Source organism: Carassius carassius, chromosome 29 (genome assembly GCF_963082965.1).
Source record: "Carassius carassius chromosome 29, fCarCar2.1, whole genome shotgun sequence".
Classification (NCBI taxonomy): domain Eukaryota; kingdom Metazoa; phylum Chordata; class Actinopteri; order Cypriniformes; family Cyprinidae; genus Carassius; species Carassius carassius.
The window spans coordinates 9,115,260-9,134,246 of NC_081783.1; the positions used below are offsets into that span (position 1 = coordinate 9,115,260).

At 34.7% G+C, this 18,987-nt stretch overlaps 1 protein-coding gene across 8 annotated transcripts in view; it reads left to right on the forward strand.

The window, feature by feature from the left end:
- The first annotated feature begins 1,248 nt into the window (after positions 1-1,248).
- The window catches only part of LOC132109592 (glutamate receptor 2), a 31,284-nt gene continuing 13,545 nt past the window's right edge, over positions 1,249-18,987 (forward strand). For 5 of the 8 annotated variants that reach the window (XR_009424527.1, XR_009424526.1, XM_059515796.1 and 2 more), the window contains exons 1-3: positions 1,250-1,523; positions 1,621-1,761; positions 14,473-14,712. Coding sequence is in view for 6 of the 8 variants with exons in the window: in XM_059515796.1 (XP_059371779.1) it covers positions 1,439-1,523; positions 1,621-1,761; positions 14,473-14,712 (466 nt within the window). In the remaining 2 variants the exon portion in view is untranslated. Of the gene's footprint in view, positions 1,524-1,620; positions 1,762-14,472; positions 14,713-18,987 lie in introns of all 8 variants that reach the window. The other 3 variants (XM_059515800.1, XM_059515797.1, XM_059515795.1) reach the window with 2 other exon arrangements.

Below are 18,987 nucleotides of genomic sequence, written 5' to 3' on the forward strand. Positions count from 1 at the left end.
GGTCCTGAAGGCAATGCAACCTTTCAGATGTGAACATCATGTTGGAAGTCCTGTATGACAGTCCAGGGTCATAGCAAGTGGAGTAAATGGTGGGAATGACTCAAGCACCCGCAGGTCTAATGGGACTCACAACAATTTCTAATTTTGTTTTGAAAAAGGTAATCGGCTCAGAATTCTTAGCTATATCCCTCTTCACATATACCACAGTAAGACGATGGAGATACACTCTATATTTATCTCATACGGATGATAATTTTTTTTTAATTTACCACTTTTTGTACGATTATAAAATATTAATTCATTTATGATCGTGTTCTCACTGAGTGAGTCATCACATTTAAAAAGGGGAAAATGAACAGAATATCTATCAGACAACGAAACCCCTTTTATATTTTTAATCTTAGATTTATAGTCCATTTAGTCCATTTTCAAGAACTGGGGAAATTAAACCTTTCTTTCTCTCTTTATTAAGAGAGAAAATACAAAGATGCCGTGAACACAGCTTTATATGAAATAAAAAGAATAAATTTCTAATTAAAACACTCGAATTCTTGAGAAATCAGTTATTCCATTAGCCTGACACAATTTATTATTTTTTATTTATTTATTTAAATGGCACGTAAGCAATTTTGTTTTAAAATATTATTGCTATTAAAAACAACAACAACTGTTCTCAGCCAAATCAAAGTCAGTGTGGCATAACCAACATGTAGGAAGCCATTTTGTTGTCATATGACTAGAAAAAACAAAACAGATAACACCCCTTTAGACCCTCATGACTGTGTGGTAGGACCAACTTAATGACTTCAATAATTAACTTGAAATACATGTTTAAAAACATTTTAGAAAGTATTCAAAGCTGTAGTCAAGATGCAAGAACAAGTTACCCCCATGATGGTTACACCACCTATTTATTTTTAGCATTTGATATTTTTGATATTCATTAAATCAAAATGTGTTTAGATTTTTTTTTTTCAAAAACGTCTGCAATCAAAACAAGCACAAACATTAGGGAAAGGACACGTGTGTTTTGAAGTAGTTCTTAAAAAATGATTTCTAATTTCAATCACCTCCGTGATCTCCGTGTCTGCGTGCAGTGCTACTCTGTGTAAGTGAAGGTATCAACTCATAAGAAGGCGCGCGACTAGAGGGAGGAGAGAGAGAGATCGCGCGCGCGAGAGAAAGATAGACAGAGAGAGAGAGAGAGAGAGAGAGAGAGAGAGAGAGAGAGAGAGAGAGAGAGAGAGAGAGAGAGAGAGATCTGCATTATTCCTCCAGAAGCGGGACTAAGGCAGGAGTCCGCGATAGAGGAACCACCTGCAGACAGAAGTCGCTTTCATTCTCCATCAACGCCTTAATATGTTACGGATGTGATTCAACACTGTGTAAACGACAAATATTTCCTTCATACAGTGGGTGAGCACACACTGTCGTGGAGATGCAACAGTTCAAGAATTTATCGATTTGTCTCATTTCCCTCTTATGTGGGATGACAATCGGAGGCTCTCCAAGTGTTCAAATTGGTATGTTTAGTTTGCGCGTAATTTTTTCATAAAATTAACGTTTTAATTCATTTGAACTGTATAACTGTTTAACATATATTTCGTGTGTGTCATGCAGGGGGCTTGTTTCCGAGGGGAGCTGATCAGGAGTACAGCGCGTTTCGGATCGGAATGGTTCAGTTCGGAACGGCTGAATTTAGACTGACGCCTCACATCGACAACCTGGAAGTAGCAAATAGTTTCGCTGTAACTAACTGCTGTAAGTTATGTCATATTTTTTTTATACTTATAAACGTGATTGAATAGTTTAGATTATACAGGGATTCGTTTTTGTGTATTTTGAACAAAATCAGATTTTGGCAATTGGAATGAAGATGCTGAAGTTATTGTGGCTATTGGTAGGAATTCGTGTATAGAGGGATGTGAAGCTGGTTTCCACAGTAACGGAGATGAGAATGAGCTCTCATCATCAGAAGCTGCTTAACCATGCTATTGTCTTCGGGTCATTTCCCTCCGATTTCGGCAAAGAAAATGCTATAAATACTATCGTTTTTGGCACAGGAAGCAAGTTTTTTTACATTATCAAAAAAAAAAAAAAAAAAAAAAAATATATATATATATATATATATATATATAATTGTAATTATGTTGTCAAATTTGACCAAGATTTTGAAGTTGACCCTTTCACTTGTGGCCTTTTAGTATGTTGTGTAGCTTCATTTATTTATTTATTTTTTAGCCTCTCTCACACACTGTTTTTGGGTTCAATGGGGCGAAAGGCCACCTGGGATAAGGATGATGATGTCATTTTCTGCTAAAACACCTGTGGCATTTTTTCAAAACATCTGTAGTGCTTCAGGTAATTGTTTTTCAAAAGTGGGATGGAATAGAATTGTCACGACAGATAAATTTGGCGACAGACAAATTTGGCCTCTATTGGCAGCTTCTGTTATAAATTGAATTATTATTGTAAGTTATGCAAAAGTGGTTATTTAATTTTTTTATTAAAATAACCAGGAAAAAGTTATGCCCCAAAGGTTTTTAATGCTCTAATGCTTGAATGTTTTTAATGTCTTAGAGTTAGTCCATGAAAGTAAATAATAAATAATTAATACTAAAAGAGCCCCAATTGATCTTTAGATTTTAAGTAGTCATAAATGCAGACAAAATGTATGCCATTAAACATCCATGTAAAACTATGGCATAATATTTCATTTCATGTAGGATTTTTTCAATTTTTTGGTCTATCAGCATCATAAGGATAGATAACATACAACACATACAGTTGTCAACACATACAGTTTATAACACATGCATAAACATGTTTGCTGTTGTTAGTGTGGGTAGCCTGTTGAGCTAGAAACGGTCAGAAGAGTAAGAAGGAGAAATTTCCAATGCATGATAAACCTCTTTTATAGTTTTTTGACCATCACTGCATTAGATTTAATCAGCACAGAACTTTATGAGATGATCATGAATAAATAAAGCCTTTATTAAGGTGATCACTTATTTTTCAAGGATTTCATTTAGTATTCAGTGGGCTGTTGCTAAGCAATATTTCAAAAATGATTCTTGTTGAAGAAAGCTCTCTTCAAAAGGTTCAGTTTTCCCTGATGAGAACCATATGAGAACATTCTATACTATATTTTAGTTTCCTGTTCATTAAAGATGCATTTTAAACCTATTCCTTGATATTGAAGCATTTATGATCTACAGTATTACTTCATTTGCAATGCATATTTATTGAAAAAAAAGGAAATGTTTGAATGCCAGTTAGCCTGCAGATGTTTTCCCTGTTTGTAAAGTATGCATCCCAAGGGTTTTGTCTTTGAGAATATATGTAAATTTTGTCTTTTAACTGGGTCAGTCTTGCATAATCAAAAATTTTCTGTTTAAACTTACTTTAATCTCACCTCTCTCTAAATTGACCATTTTTCATATTTATTCTTCAAGATTAGTGTTTTGTTGTAACAGTAGGTCTTTCAGGCATTGTTCCTTTTATTTCTCATACATAAAAACCCCTAGATGGCACTATGCATTTACAGGCACCGCTTTATCGTCTCCATCTTTCCCATACAGTTTAGTGTCTCCGTCCAAAAGCACCTGGGGAGACCGTATCCATCAGCAGTATTTAACCTAGACCACATTCTATGCCATTTAGATCAGTCATGATGTGTTTTACTTAACATGAAGCACGTGAAGAACACAGTGGATGTGCGACACAGATCAGACTAGGTCTTTGGTCTCTGGTATAGGAAAGACTTCACGGTTCTTGTTGGTTCGGAAAACATTTACTCTCTAAACCTGACATTTGCTCTGTTTTGCTGGTTAGGAATGAGTCAGAATGATCTTGTTACTGAAGTATGACAACTCCAGAACAGATAGAGCGAATGGTTTAGTGTTAAATGAGACAAACAACAAGATGTGCCGCCTTGGTATGAGATGCAGCTAATGAGACTCTATTGGCAAGATGCAGTGTTTTATACCAGCTCTTATCTTCAGATGTGAATCAGCCCGCTGACATTATCTGATAACCTGAAAAGCACTTGTGCTATTGTATAAATACGGCTTGGTTGTGTGTCATTTGCAGCTTCAAATTGATTTTCACTGAGAAATACGTTCTCAAGATGTGTTGAAGTAACTTATTTGATGTTAAGGTGCCACAATTAAGGGTAGGTTAAGAACTATTTATAACGATAATGTTAAATAACATTCTCTGATTTGACCATGAATTCTTGCCCACCTCTCTGAACAAACAAAAAAAATTCAAAACAGCAAATATGCTAGACTGACTGATAACCCCCCCCCCCCAGCTTTTAAACATGGAAGCTTTATGTTTGCAAAGGACCTCACAAATCTAATTTAGTGGATTTATGAGTCGTCTTTATATGAATATATTTGAATGTGCTGGTCAGCTTTCTTTAGGCTTTCCATCTATCTGAAAGACATATCTGGAGCATGTTTGCTGACATTACACAAAATATTACACAGATTAGTTGTAGATAAATATGGTTAAAGAGTCTGCCGCTGGCATTTCTTAAAAGATGAATTATCAAATTAATGGGATGAAAAGTGTATCTTCTAGTATAGTTATGTGGAACTCACTTTACTGTACACCAGGAAATGTGTGTTATGTATTAGTATTCATCTTTTAAAAAGTATATCTTTGAATTGATTATTTTGAATATCATTTTCTGAGTAGTTTCTCAGGACATTCATTGCATATAAGCTGACAAATTTCCATTTGGGAGCACTGATTGATATCCACTGTGGTTTTGTGCCTGGTTTTGGAAGCACTTCCAGTGTTGGAACTCGCTTCAGTGCATTTGTGCTTCACTAAATGCTCTAACCAAGAAACATACAAACATAAACCCCTAGAAATATCAGTATCCATAAATACAGCAAGTACCCTATCTGCACTGATCTACCTTCTCGCTGCCCATCTGGTTTGGGAGTGTGTGAAGTCTGTTAACCACGGGAAATAAATTACGTGATCATGATCAATAGCTGCGTGTGTTTCAATCCTTGCTTCTTGTCAGTACATACCCAGTCCTTCGACTATCCTCCGCTAACTGTGTGATTCGATCCCTTTTCAATTAAAGAGACCTGCTGTTTTTTCCTACCTGACACAGTAGGGTTCTCAGGAGTACTCGCTCTGATCCGGCTGTCACACAGCAGCCTGGGAAAGGCTTTAGTGCTACACTGCTGGGAAAAAGCACGGAACAGAAAAAGGGCATTAGAAACTATGAATGATTTGAAGTCAGGGTCCCAAGTAAACTTTTTGACACACCTGCCGATGCCAAGTGAATTGTGGACATTTATTGAAATATTTATTTCAGATTTTTTTTTACCAAAAATAGACACTTTACTACTTTTTTACTAAAAATTAGACTTTTTTCATCATTATGACAGGCTATGTCTGTCGTTAAAACTGCACCTGTCGCAGTATGACTCATATTTTCCGTTTTGGTGGCTTAATGTGAGGAATATTTTACATTTTTATTGCCTAATATTAGCTAGACCTCATATTTTCCAACAAGGTAAAATCGGCTGATTTTTTTCTTTAAAAGATAGTTTCATTTGAATGGTTAAGATCACTTACATTTACAAGGGTCAAATTATAATTCATCTTAAACCATGCATTATGTCACAGTTCCTAATGAAGTCACTAAGCAACTGATAAGTAACTTGGTTTTATAAATGCAATTAAATGCCATTTTCAGCAAGCTGGACAATGCATGAAAATAATGAAAAGCAAATATGAAAGATAGAAATCAAGAAAGAACGATGAACATTTCTGAAAGAGGCTGTGTTGGGAAGGATTCTTCAGTGAAGTGCAGTATACAGCAGCTCCCCGCACAGGGATGACCCCCATCTATTAAAAGCACTTTTTTTTCCTGGCTGCAGCTACATAACAGACATGGCCTGCATAAATTATCTGACAGTTCGATTTCCACTTTCTCTAGTCTTCTCATACAGAGGGAAGCAGTAATTGTGTGCCATCCAATAAGAGCTTTTAAGCCTGAGCTGTGTGAGGAAGCGTAGCTTTGTCATATTTCTGTGTAAGTCCAGTATATCATCTCATCATGACAAATGAGTGAGAGTCAGTACTGGTTAACATCTCAATATGGCCTCTCTTTAAGTCTGTGCTCAAACCTGTCATCCTCTCATGTATAAAAATTGATACTTTATAGCTCTGAACTAGAACTGCACAATTGTGGATATATAGAGAGTTACTTTTTTTTTCATGATGATTGTCATAATCCTAACCTGAACATTAATAGGCTGCTAAAGAAAATAACATGCAATTTACTAGAGGTTGCTTCAACCTTTTTTTTTTTTTTTTTTTTTTTGCTTTTTTAAAATATAAAAAATCAGTTGAATAATCCGTTGACCTGCTGATGTTTCTTAAACTCCAAATCAGCATATTAAAAATGATTTCTGAAGGATCATGTGACACTGAAGCCTGTAGTAACGATGCTAAAAAAGTTCAACTGTGGCATCACAGAAATAAATATAATTTTTAAATGTATTAAAATAGAAAACACTTATTTTCAATTCAAATAATATTTCACTGTTGTTTTTAGTCAAATAAATGCAGCCTTCATGAGCATAGAGACTTCTCTCAGAAACATTACAAATATTATAGACTCCAAATTAGTACTGCACCTAAATTATTACTGTTTATGATATATGTGCAATGACATGAAAGGGAACTGTTTTATGAAAAAAAATAAAAATAAAATAAAATGAAATGAAGGCTCCTAAGTTTAGGTTACACTAAGCACATTCATTAACATAGTAAACAAAGAAATAAAACATACTTTCCATTCAAGCACTATTTTTGCAGAGACAATAATCCTAAAACTTTAAATGTGCATAGTTTATGGATTTTTTCACAGGAAATGAAGAGACTTCAAGCTAGTATCCCTCACAGCCAGCGCTCCAGACTGTGCCATTGTTTCCATAGTGATGAGCTTTCCCTTATAGGAAGACTTTTCTAACGCCCTGTGGTTTATCTGTTCCTAAGCTTGTACACTTGCCACTGAATAACTCCCTTAGAATGAACATGTGTTTGTGTGTGTGTGTGTTTGTGTGGGTGGAATATGATTTTTACTGCCAGAGTGTGAAATCAACTTCAACACACACTTATTCTCACACACACACACACACACACACACACACACACACACAGGAAAGATACACGCTCTATTCGACGGTCACCATGGAGATGCTGGGTTCCTTTAAAGAGTTGCATTTACATAATGGAAATTGCATCTGTCGCCGTCGCCCTGCTGTAATCCATATAAAGTGTTCATGACTGAAATTAAGCATGACTAATCATAGTGGTTGCGCTCAGTTTGTGGTTACAGTGTGCATGTTTGAACAGGAATTCTCAGAAGTCAATTCAGAACAGTGTTTGAAAGTCCACAAACTACTGCTTTTCATGCTGACTGCATTATAATAACTTTCACCATAAGGGCTTTCACTTTTTCAATCTACAGAGACAACTACATTATTTTGAGCTCATGTTTTGAAGAAAGCATGCCATTAAAAAAATAAAAAAAAAACTTAAAACACTATTAGTATAAAAAAAAAACAGTATTTTGATTCTAAATCCTGATTGGCTGTGCCATGTTTGATTCTAATTTCTGATCGTATGTGCCATGTTCAAAGCTGCTGTAAAATGACTATAATCACATGTTCTAAATCTTCTGTACTGAAATGCCATGATGCTGTGCAAACGACCTCCAATTAGGCTAATGAACTATTACTTATCAGAGTAAATGTTTATTACGCTAATTATTAGTAATAAATGTAACTGCTTATTGAACAAAGATGATTTTATAAAAAAAAAAAAAATTATAATGCACAGATAATTTTATATAAGTAGTAGAGTCTTCGCATTAAAATGAATTCTCCACTGGCTGTAAGGTGTGTTTTAAAACAAAATGATTTTAATCAATTCAAGTTTTATTAGTCTATTCCCTTAATCATACTTCAAGCTTGTTTTGCACCCTTTGAAACATTCAGATTTCCTTCCTGCACCATTTAGTGCCTGGCTGTTGCTGTTGCTATGGCAACAGCACATCAATAATGAGCAAACATCAAGTCTCATATGTTTATTATACTGGACTCCGACTCCGAGCTACTTACAGAACCTTATTAGATGCTGAGATACATCAGTGCTCTGCACTCTCTTCATCCAGCCATTTGCAGAATTACCTCATTGCCTGTTTTTGTCACACGCACCTGCTCTGCATTCAGCCTTTAATGTGTGCCTGAATTCTCTGATCTGACTGATACGGATCAGCTAAATTACAAAAAAAACAAAAAAAAAAAACTAAAAAAATTAACATTGGCATCAACGTTAACATTAACCTAAAACGGAAACTATTAAAAATAATTTTCATTAACTGAAATAAAGTTTAAATAAAATAAATGTAATATTAGATCAAATATAAACTTAAAAATGTATATTAAGCACATGTCAAAATTACATAAATATATATAAAAAATATACATGTATATAGAAAAGCTATTTCAAAATATTAATAAATGCAGTGGTCACACTTTATTTTAAGGTCCAATTCTTGCCATTAACAAACCATTAACTATGACTTTTGCCTCAATAAACTCCTAATTTGCTGTTTATTAATATAGATGTAGATGTAGACTGTGATCATGCAGAATATTTGCTTTAAACAGCCTATGTGTTAATAACGGGCTAATAAGCAACTAGTTAATACTGAGAATTGATCCCTGTACTAAAACGTAATAATACTATACAAATAATGTCTATATAATACTGGTTTGCACAGTACAAGTAAATAGAAATAAAAACAGTATTGTTGCCACTACAATATGTACATGTAGTTTTTGCTATAATATTTGATAATATTATAATATTATATAAATATAAATATATAAATAGTATATAATATTTAATGTTCTTGTTGCTCAAGTGGTAGAGCTTTGCCTATGAAGTGCAAGGTTGGGGGTTCGATTCCCCCGGGAACACATGATAGGTTAAAATTGATAGCCTGAATGCACTGTAAGTAGCTTTGGACAAAAGCGTCTGCTAAATGCATAAATTTAAATTTTAAATTTACATTTTAAATGTAATATTTCTGAATCACTGATCCAAAAGAGTTATTATTCTCATAAAGAAAATAATAGAATTTAGAAATACAGAAAACTATTTCCAGCCTAAAGGTGGTACTTTTACATTAATGTCTAATACACTTTAAACGTTTAATAAAATCATAATGAGTTATTTCTCACAAAAATGTTCCTAATTTTAAATTGTCTGGAGGAGTCTAAAAAAGAGACAATTTAAAGAGATGTGTGTAATTTTTGCTCCACTGGTGTCACTACATGGAAGTGGGAAATAAAAAATGAAAGTAAAGATCCTTTTCAGTCAGTTTTCTTAAACACTCCCCCTGTCTGTTATTGGAAGAACACACAGGTAGCCCCACCCCAAACAAACACTATTGGTTGCAAGTGTAAGGTTGGTTTAATCTTTTATTTTTTCTTAGTTTTTAATTAACATAGCTCGGATAGAATAAAATAATTTCACATCAAAAATTGCAAGTATTATCAATTGTTAATTTTATAAAGAACACTTTGTTTTGAATCGGTAAATCACTCTGCATTTCAAGATGACATGATTATGTGTTGAAACATGTTTCGTTTGAACTTTTGCCCCATGTGTTTAAAATCAGATTTTTAGGTCAGGTCTTAAAGGTCAGGCTTTTGTCTGTTTTACCTCCCCCTATCTTTTTAGCATGCCTCTATCCGGTCTCTGTAAACAAGAGGGTTTGCAGGGGACTGAAGCTCTCTGTGTTTCCATGGAGCAGCTGCAGGAAGAAACTGTGAGAACCACATCCATCCCACAATGCTCCTCTTAAACCAATGGCAGGAATGTGTCCGCTCAGACATGTCTGTTCACATAAACTTGCTTTTATACGCAGAGACCCATACGGACTTAAACACACCCACAGGACCAGACCATAACAGCCAGAGCCTATTAAACCTGACCAAAACCAGCCATCTCAGCATTCACATCCTTAGCACATCATACTGAGAAAAGAGACGGAGTAATGTACTGCAGACCATAAAAAAGCAGTACAGACCCTATGAAAAGGTTTGGTAAGCAGCGATAAGGTTGCATATGCAATTCATTATTATGTCAACACATAAGAGGCGGAGGAACACTAAAAATTATCATGCTATATACCGTGCACACTCTCAGTTAGTTCAAAGAAACAAATGATAAAATGAAGAAAAAAAAACTAATTAGAAATGATAATGAGGTCTTATGGAGGAGTGCGTATAATGCTTTTATGTGGCACCTATATCAGTGTAAACTAGTGATTTGTGCTTATGTGTAACATATTCCACAATATTGTGGAAACAATTTTCGCTTTAGTTAATGTAATTTTGTATTCAGAGTAAACAGTGCATTCAATACTACAATGTATACAAAAATGAACTCAGCAAGCTACAAATACATCAAGGAACACATTTTGAAAGCAGACTTGATCGCAGGTCCAGGAAATGGAAGCCCTTTAGAACAGAATGTGTCAGATGCAAGAAAATAAGGCCAACTAATGAGGACAGCTAAATATACCACTACAGGCATTCTGTTCACTCGCTCTCTCTCTCTCTCTCTCTCTCTCTCTCTCTCGCTCTCTCTCTGCCCGTCTCTCTCGCTCTTTCTGAAGGTTACCTTGCTTTCATTACACCAGGACACATTTAATATCAGCTCTATGATCAGGCCCGGTGAGCCCATATAGAGCTGTGTCTATGGTTTAGACCATCGTAATCTTCATAGAAGACACATTAATTTTTTTTTGTCCAAGTCTAGAGTACAAAAACTCATTTTTTTCCATTTTCCAAAAACTCATGTTGTTCCGACCCCAATTGCTGTTTTACTTTTTTTTTTCTGTAGGACATGAAAGTAGCTTTTAGAATGATTATTACAACAATGGTTTATAATCAAACGCAGATACAAAAAGATACAAAAAGCAAAAAATAATAGCACTTTAATGTATTTTTTGTCCTTTTTTGAGCTCTTCAGTCTCTGGGCTTGTGCATAAGTTACAACTTAGCCTAGTTAGCATAAAGGTGCACTATAACTACTTTTTTTATTGCACCACCATTTAGATGAAACCTAACCCTTATATATAAACTATATTTATAGACACTTCTGTCCATGATTAATGGTAGGGATTCAAACAGCAGATTAATTGAATAATTCCATAAGTAAACTTCTTTAGGCACGTAAAATTCTTTAGGCATATATGATCATGTACACTAATTTTAAGAAAGGGAACATTATGCGAATAAATGAAATAGAAAATAAAATCCATTCCAAACAGCACACCTCCAAGTGCATGTCAAATAAAATGAATCATAATGAATTAATGTGATGTTTGTGTGTGTGAGTCAGTATTTATTTATTGATATTACTGTCAAATACCATTTCTAAAGTATGAGTATGAGTTTGCAATGTCTTGGGGTGAGCAAACTGTTCCTGTAAGACCTAACTAGTTGTAGTTACAGAAAAGTGTGACATAATACTTGTCCCTTGACAGAATTAGATACAAATAATTTTTTAAAGTACACCATGCAGTGTTTGTTCTTTCACACAGTATTTGTTAGAGAATATAGAGATTTGAATTGCACTCTTAATAGAAGCAAAATTTCAATTAAATGTAAAAATAATAATGACAAGAAATGAAATAAATATGCGGAGCTCAGAAGCATTAGCTATTAACAGCATGAAGTAATTTATCCACACACTCCACTTGTTAGGGTTGTTTCTGTATGCTAATGACTCTATGCCATTGAAAAGCAGTCATATGTGACAGTGTCATTAATGGCTTCTCGAGTCTCATTCGCTCTCTGTATATGGTGGCAGTCTTGCTCATGATTAAAATACTTTAATAAGACCTACATCTACTGTTCTTTCACACTTGACTGACTGGGCCATACAAACATTTAAATCTCAAGTTTGTGCTAATTACACACTGTAGCACACATATTAAGAAATGGGTTATATAGGGGATTCTTTATATTACAGAGGCAATATAAACCCTTAAAATCTTAAAATAATAATAATAAATAAATCTCTTCACTTAAAGATATAATGTAATAATAATAATAAAAATATAAAATATAAAAAAAAATAATAATAAATCAATCAGAATATTTTACAATAATGATGCAAAACTTAATTAATTACAGTTTCTGCCCTCTACTTCACTGCCCTGCTAGAGATGTGCTCTCATTTCAAATGTGTATTTTATATTATTAAAATTTTTCAAGTAATATTACTACTTTTAATATTTTTCTCAAATAGTAAATGCATTGAAAATATAATTTCATATATTCTAAGGAAAAAATGCAAGGTTGTGCGTCTCTGGTTTGAATATAAATCTATTATATAGGAAATAATAATTAAAGAGACATCATTTTGAGACTATTATAATCTGCCCTTTAAAACTACAATTCATATATAATTCATATAGGGAATGGAACAGTTCCCCTAATCGAAGTATAACTCGGAATGTATTGAGGTCGACTGCAAGCAATAATTGGCAGCATAGTAAAGAAACAGTCCCATTATTTTTAAACAGTAATAGCTTGAGGAAAGGCAATTCGAAAGTGCATTTTTTAATCTGTACTTAACATTCTTTCTCACCGATTTTGTTGTAATACAGCTGGTAATTTGAAAAAAAAAAAAAAACATTATAATTGTGTTCATGGAGTTCATGTGGAATATTAAAAGCATGTCTGGTAGATGACATTTGCATCGAATAGTTATCAAATGTAGCTTTATATGCTTGTATCAGCACTAGCATGCCACATTTTGTTGATTCATCAACCATTTACCAGATGACCTCCTCTGACCCATCAGATGACCTGACCTCTTCTTGCCCCTCTGATTGGTAGATCAATGCAAATGTTGAAACTGATTAGAGATAAGAATGTTTTATGCTCATAAATGCTTTCAACTATGCTGCTTGACCTAGTTCATTAGGCTGATCCAACACACTCTGAGCAACACACTCATTAAGGACAGGTTTAAGAGCAGCTGCGTACTTTTGCTTTATGATCTGTCACATGCCATGGAGAAGAGTCTACTGTATAAAATGTATACATGGAGGTGACAGGCAGAAAGGTGTCTTGGGAAATAGTGACAGTCCGGGTTGAAAATAGAGCTGTTGTCGTGGGTGGGGGAAGTGGGGGAAGGGAAAATATTCCAGAGGCTCAGAGCCAGATGGTCATTGATATAGAAGTGGCCCAGTTACAGTATGTTATACCATCTCAGGAACATGAGGACCCACTGTACTTGCAGTCTTTTGCAGCTACGTTTGTCTTGGTGTGATTTATGAGGATGCTCAGCATGAGTGACACAAAGACTCATTAGCGGCCAACAAACACCCCTTATTAGTAATACTGTTGCTCTTGCTCATATCCTGAGGCTTTGACCAGACAACAGGATCAAGATGGCAGTGATTACAAAATTACAAAAGGCATTAAGTTGATTACACTGATTGCAATGTGTATTTCATCAATACATTTGCTTATGTCAACCCTCAGTAATAACCTTCATCTTTTACTTCTGCTGACTTCACATCATATAGGAACAAAGAAGTTTACAGTCTTCCAAAGTAGAATTAATTTGATCAGCACATTAAACGACATTGAAAAAACAGTGGATCCAAACTAGATGATATTTTTCTGCATTTTCTCTTTCTTATTGTATGTAAATCTTTATGATAAAAAAGACATTAAATTAATAAGGTTTAAATAATATAACAATATAATAATTTTATTTAAAAATTACAATTGATGTATAGAAGCATGTACCTGAACGTTTATTAAATGTTTAATTTATGCTACTATTTAATATAGATTTTTTTCCAAAATATTTAGTGAATTAAAAAAAAAAATATTCACATACTTCTTGATAACATTTTACTTAATAAGCATCATTTTGTAATGCTTTTGCATGTCTCTCAGAGATTTTGACGAAAGACATTAGTAAAAAAAAAAAAAAAACTATGCCATAACTATTTTAAAATACTTTTATTTCATACTAAGTATACTTGAAATCCATTAACATTTTTTATTGGCATGTCACTTAAGACTTACTGATGTAAAAATATAATTAAACTTCATTTGGAGTTTTTCTTTATTGCACATTACACATTTTAATATTATGCCTAAAATATGTTTAAATATCACTATTAAATATGATCTTTGTATAATAATCAGTCTCACATAAATATGTGCATGTATTTGTAGTATACTTTCAAATACATTTTAGTATTTTTATTTATTTATTTTTACACTAGGGGAGGGAAGAATCTTTACAAATGAGATCCTACAGTTTTGCAAGACTCTCATAATGTGTTACTTTTCCATCAGATTCTAATTGATTCTCTTTTTTTTACAGTCTGTTCTCAGTTCTCAAGAGGAGTTTATGCTATTTTTGGATTTTATGACAAGAAGTCAGTGAACACAATAACGTCGTTCTGCGGGACACTGCACGTCTCCTTCATCACACCAAGCTTTCCCTTGGACGGAAATCAGCAGTTTATCATTCAGATGCGACCAGACATCAAAGGGCCTCTCCTGAGTCTCATTGAGTACTACAAATGGGACAAGTTTGCCTACCTGTACGACAGTGACCGAGGTAAGGCACTGCGCTGCATTGTTCAACACCACATAAACATGACGTGTGTGAGCTGAGGAAAAATAACAGGTTTACTTTTAAATAGGATCCCATTTGTGTTTTGCAAGTGGGAAGACTTTCAGGCACATCAGCTGATTTGTTGTTTAGCCCAAATCATCACTTTTGGATAAAGCCATTCCTTTAGCATTTTAAAATAAATATGAGTAAAGTGTCTCGTCATTTTAAAGGGGGTGCATGGGCCTGTTTCAGCATGGGGCATCATTAAAATGCAGGGCTTGGGACAGTATTATATTTCACACAGTATTATGATGCTATATAAAAGCAATTGACAATATTTGATGCTACAGATAAGATTATGGCGGTTGCATTCAGGATATTCATATTTAAGGATATTAGCCTGTCAAAAGGCATATCTACAATGAACCTCAGGTTTATTTTGCACCTTGAGCTGGAGTGAGACGGATCCAGCATTATTAAAGGTTCATTTTGTGTCTGTTGGACCCACTGGCATTTGTTTTGCAGCTTTTTATTTGCCTCAAGCTCATTGTGTCTCTCACTCTCCTTTTTTTTTCAATCTCCTTTATGTCTTACTCATTTTTCTCTATGTCACTCTCTAATTTAACAAAGATTTGTTGCCTTGCCTTGCCTAATTCTCACTTTCTTTGATGGTTGTGGAGGTTGAGAGTTGTGTGGCACTAATGAGAGTGGTTGACGTGAGTCTCTGAGGACCGTGGTGTCGTAAATGACCGTAATGGCGATGTTTTATTAACTGTGAGGTTGCTACTTTAACTTTCCTGTGATGAAGATCAGCATGCACACAATGTGTCATTTATCATTTATGAATATTAATTATGTATACATAACCCAATGTTCCCAAAAATCCTCTTTGTGTGTGCATTTGCTTGTATGCCTTTCTGACTGTTTGCTTTTGTTGCGGGCTGAATCTGCATTATTTATTTCAGACTTGTGTGGTTGTTTATGTGGGATGAAATATGCACCTTGACGCACACGTTTACATCACTTGTCATACTAATTAGGTCAACCGACGCTGCATTCCCATGGTAACCATTGTGCTGTGTGTGTTATTAATGTGTTGGTGTTACTGTGTGAGAGCAGTAGCACAGCGCCTGTGGTCATGATACATTTCACTGGTGAGATCGGTCATAAATGCAAACTTAATGCCAAATCCAGTATTCCTCCAGTCCTCCATTTGTGCAAATAATGTGGAAGATTTAAGATATGGTATGTATAAGGTACGTAATATTCTGTGTATTTGCAGATGATTTACATGCTGTGGTTGATTCAGTACAATGTTCAGTTTGAAATTGATCAATTTGAAACAAGTTCAGTTCAGCTTAAGCAGTTCTACAAAAAGCAGTGATGTCATTATTAAACAGCACACTTTCTCAGATATCACCACATTCAGTCATGTCATGAATATACTTAAAAATTACTTGATTAAAATGATGACTTGTGAGTAAGCCTTTTTTAGTGGTACAGTACACATCCATGTCTGCAACCTTCATTACACTTGTGGTATTTAACAAGGATTTGTTGAATAGTAGTCTAAATGAAGGTAATTATGATTAATAAAGTTTATATATATGTAATTTATTTATTAATAATTTTTTTGAAATTTTAAAGTTAAAAAAGCATCAACTTAAAGACGTTTATTGTGCTAAACAAGGCTGTATTTTATTTGATAAAAAACACAATAAAAACTGTAATATAATGAAACTGTTTTCTATTTTCATATATTTTTAAATATAACTTATTCCTATGATGGCAATGCTGAAATTTTGATTTCAGTGTCACATGATCCTTCAGAAATCATTTTAATATGCTAAATTTGGTGCTCATGAAACATTTCTTATTATTATCAGTTTTGAAAGCAGTTGTGCTGCTTAATATTTTTTGTGGATTTTTTTTTCAGGATTCTTTGATTTTGATCTTTTATTTTTTTATGGTTTTGTTTTGTTACAAATAAAAACATAAATTTGAAATAGAAATTGTAATGTCTTTATTGATCAATTTAATGTACTTGCTGAATAAAAATAATATAATTATTTATCTGAAAACCCCCAAACTATTGAATCTGAGCGATACATTATATATATATAATAAACAGAGGAGTCACTTTTCCTCTTTTCTTCATTTCATTCATTTCTTCAAGTCAATCACACACCTCTGCATTTTTTAGCCCAGATAACCTTCACAGATACAGGCATACACACTTGTTGCTTCATTATATAAACTGTGCATGTTTTTAGTAAAGAAATGGCTGATGGGTTGATAAAGAGTTTATTCAAGCCCGATATTGAGAACTTTAGCAGGAAACAAATTCATAATTTATAGTCCCAGAAAAGCTTTTATTTTTAAACCACAGAGTGTGGAAGTGAAAGTGGCTGGTGGCCAGGGTGGTAGTTGTTGTGCTTATATAAATTATGTGAAGGTTCCAGTTTATTGTTCTGTTCAGAGGCGTAGACGTGAAGACATGATGGATTTTTACAGCCTGCTGGGTGCTTTCTGCATGACTGTTGATCACTTTAGATACTTCTTCATCACTCACCTGGTGGAGATGCCAGCATCCTTTTTCACTGGATGCTGATGAGCAGTGAAGTGATTGTAGCTGAGGGTCATTTCGTCACCCTTCCTGCTGCTCATGTGGATCTGGCGTGTCGCTGTCCATGGTCCTGGAACGCATGAGACAGGGGACCCAGAGTGAAGCTGACACACTCATATAGCCTCACAAACGCTCTCTTGTGCTTGTAAGGTGGTGTTGTCATTAGAGACAGGTACATGACAAAAGAGAAATATGCTTAGAACTGAAAAACATGCTAGAGCACCAGAATTCCGATTTCAGCAGGTCATTAAATCTAAAGTTTGTCTGGATTGTAATTTTTTTTTAGTCAAGTCAACTCAAGTCACATTTATATATATATATATTTAGCGCTTTTAACAATATAGATTGTAACAAAGCAACTGAACAACATTAAATAGGAAAATGGTGTGTCAATAAGGCAAAAAGGCAGTTCATCATTTAATTCAATGATGTCATCATACAGATCAGTTCAGTTTAAATAGTATCTGTGCAATCAAGTCAGCAAAATCGCTGGTAATTAAGTGTCCCCTACTAAGCAAGCCAGAGGCGACAGCGGCAAGGAACCAAAACTCCATCGGTGACAGAATGGAGAGAAAACCTTGGGAGAAACCAGGCACAGTCAGGGGGGGACAGTACTCCTCTGGCCAGACTAAACCAGCTTTTCAATTCCAAGCTGCAGCAAAGTCAGACTGTGCAGAGGACTCATCTGTTTCCTGTGGTCTTGTACCACTGGCCATCTCCACGCTGCTGTAGATGGTAATGTTTTCTCTTGGTTCTTGGTTCTAAATAAATGCGACTTATAGTCCAGTGCGATTTATATATTTATATATATATTATATATATTTTTTTCCTCGTCATGACGTATTTTTGGACTGATGCGACTTATACTTTGGTACGACTTACAGTCCGAAAAATACGGTAGTTGTCTTGGTCTCCGCTGACATTCAAAACTGTAGAGGTCCTGGATCCGGGTGACTGCAGAGACCATCTGATCTGGATACAGACTGGATCTGTTGCTACGGTAACCTCGGAATAAGAGAGAAACAGACTAATATTAGCGTAGATGCCATTCTTCTTACGATGTAGCAAATACATCGGGTATGGGAAGTGTTCCTAATTAAGTGTTTTTCCTAATTAATGCAGCCTAAAAATCCTTTAACGGATTTGAATACTAGAAATGTGTTAGTGTGTTATGTGTAAACCAGGTTAAAGAGGTGGGTCTTTAATCTAGATTTAAACTGACAGAGTGTGTCTGCCTCCGGGACAATGTTAGATAGGTTATTCCAGAGTTTGGGCGGTAAATAGGAAAAGGATCTGCCACCCGCAGTTGATTTTTGATATTCTAGGTATTATCAAATTGCCAGAGTTTTGAGAATGCAGTGGACGTGGAGGACTATAGTGCAACCAGAGCTCGTTCAAATACTGAGGTGCTTAACCATTCAGGGCTTAATCTATACGATGTTTGATAGGAAGCCAGTGCAGTGTTGACAGAACCGGGCTAATATTGTCATACTTCCTGGTTCTAGTAAGAACTCTAGCTGCTGGATTTTGGATTAGCTGGAGCTTGTTTATTAAGCGTGCAGAACAACCACTCAATAAAGCATTACAATAATCTAACCTTGAGGTCATGAACTCATCTATTAACAAATCTCTACATGAGATTTGCATCTACA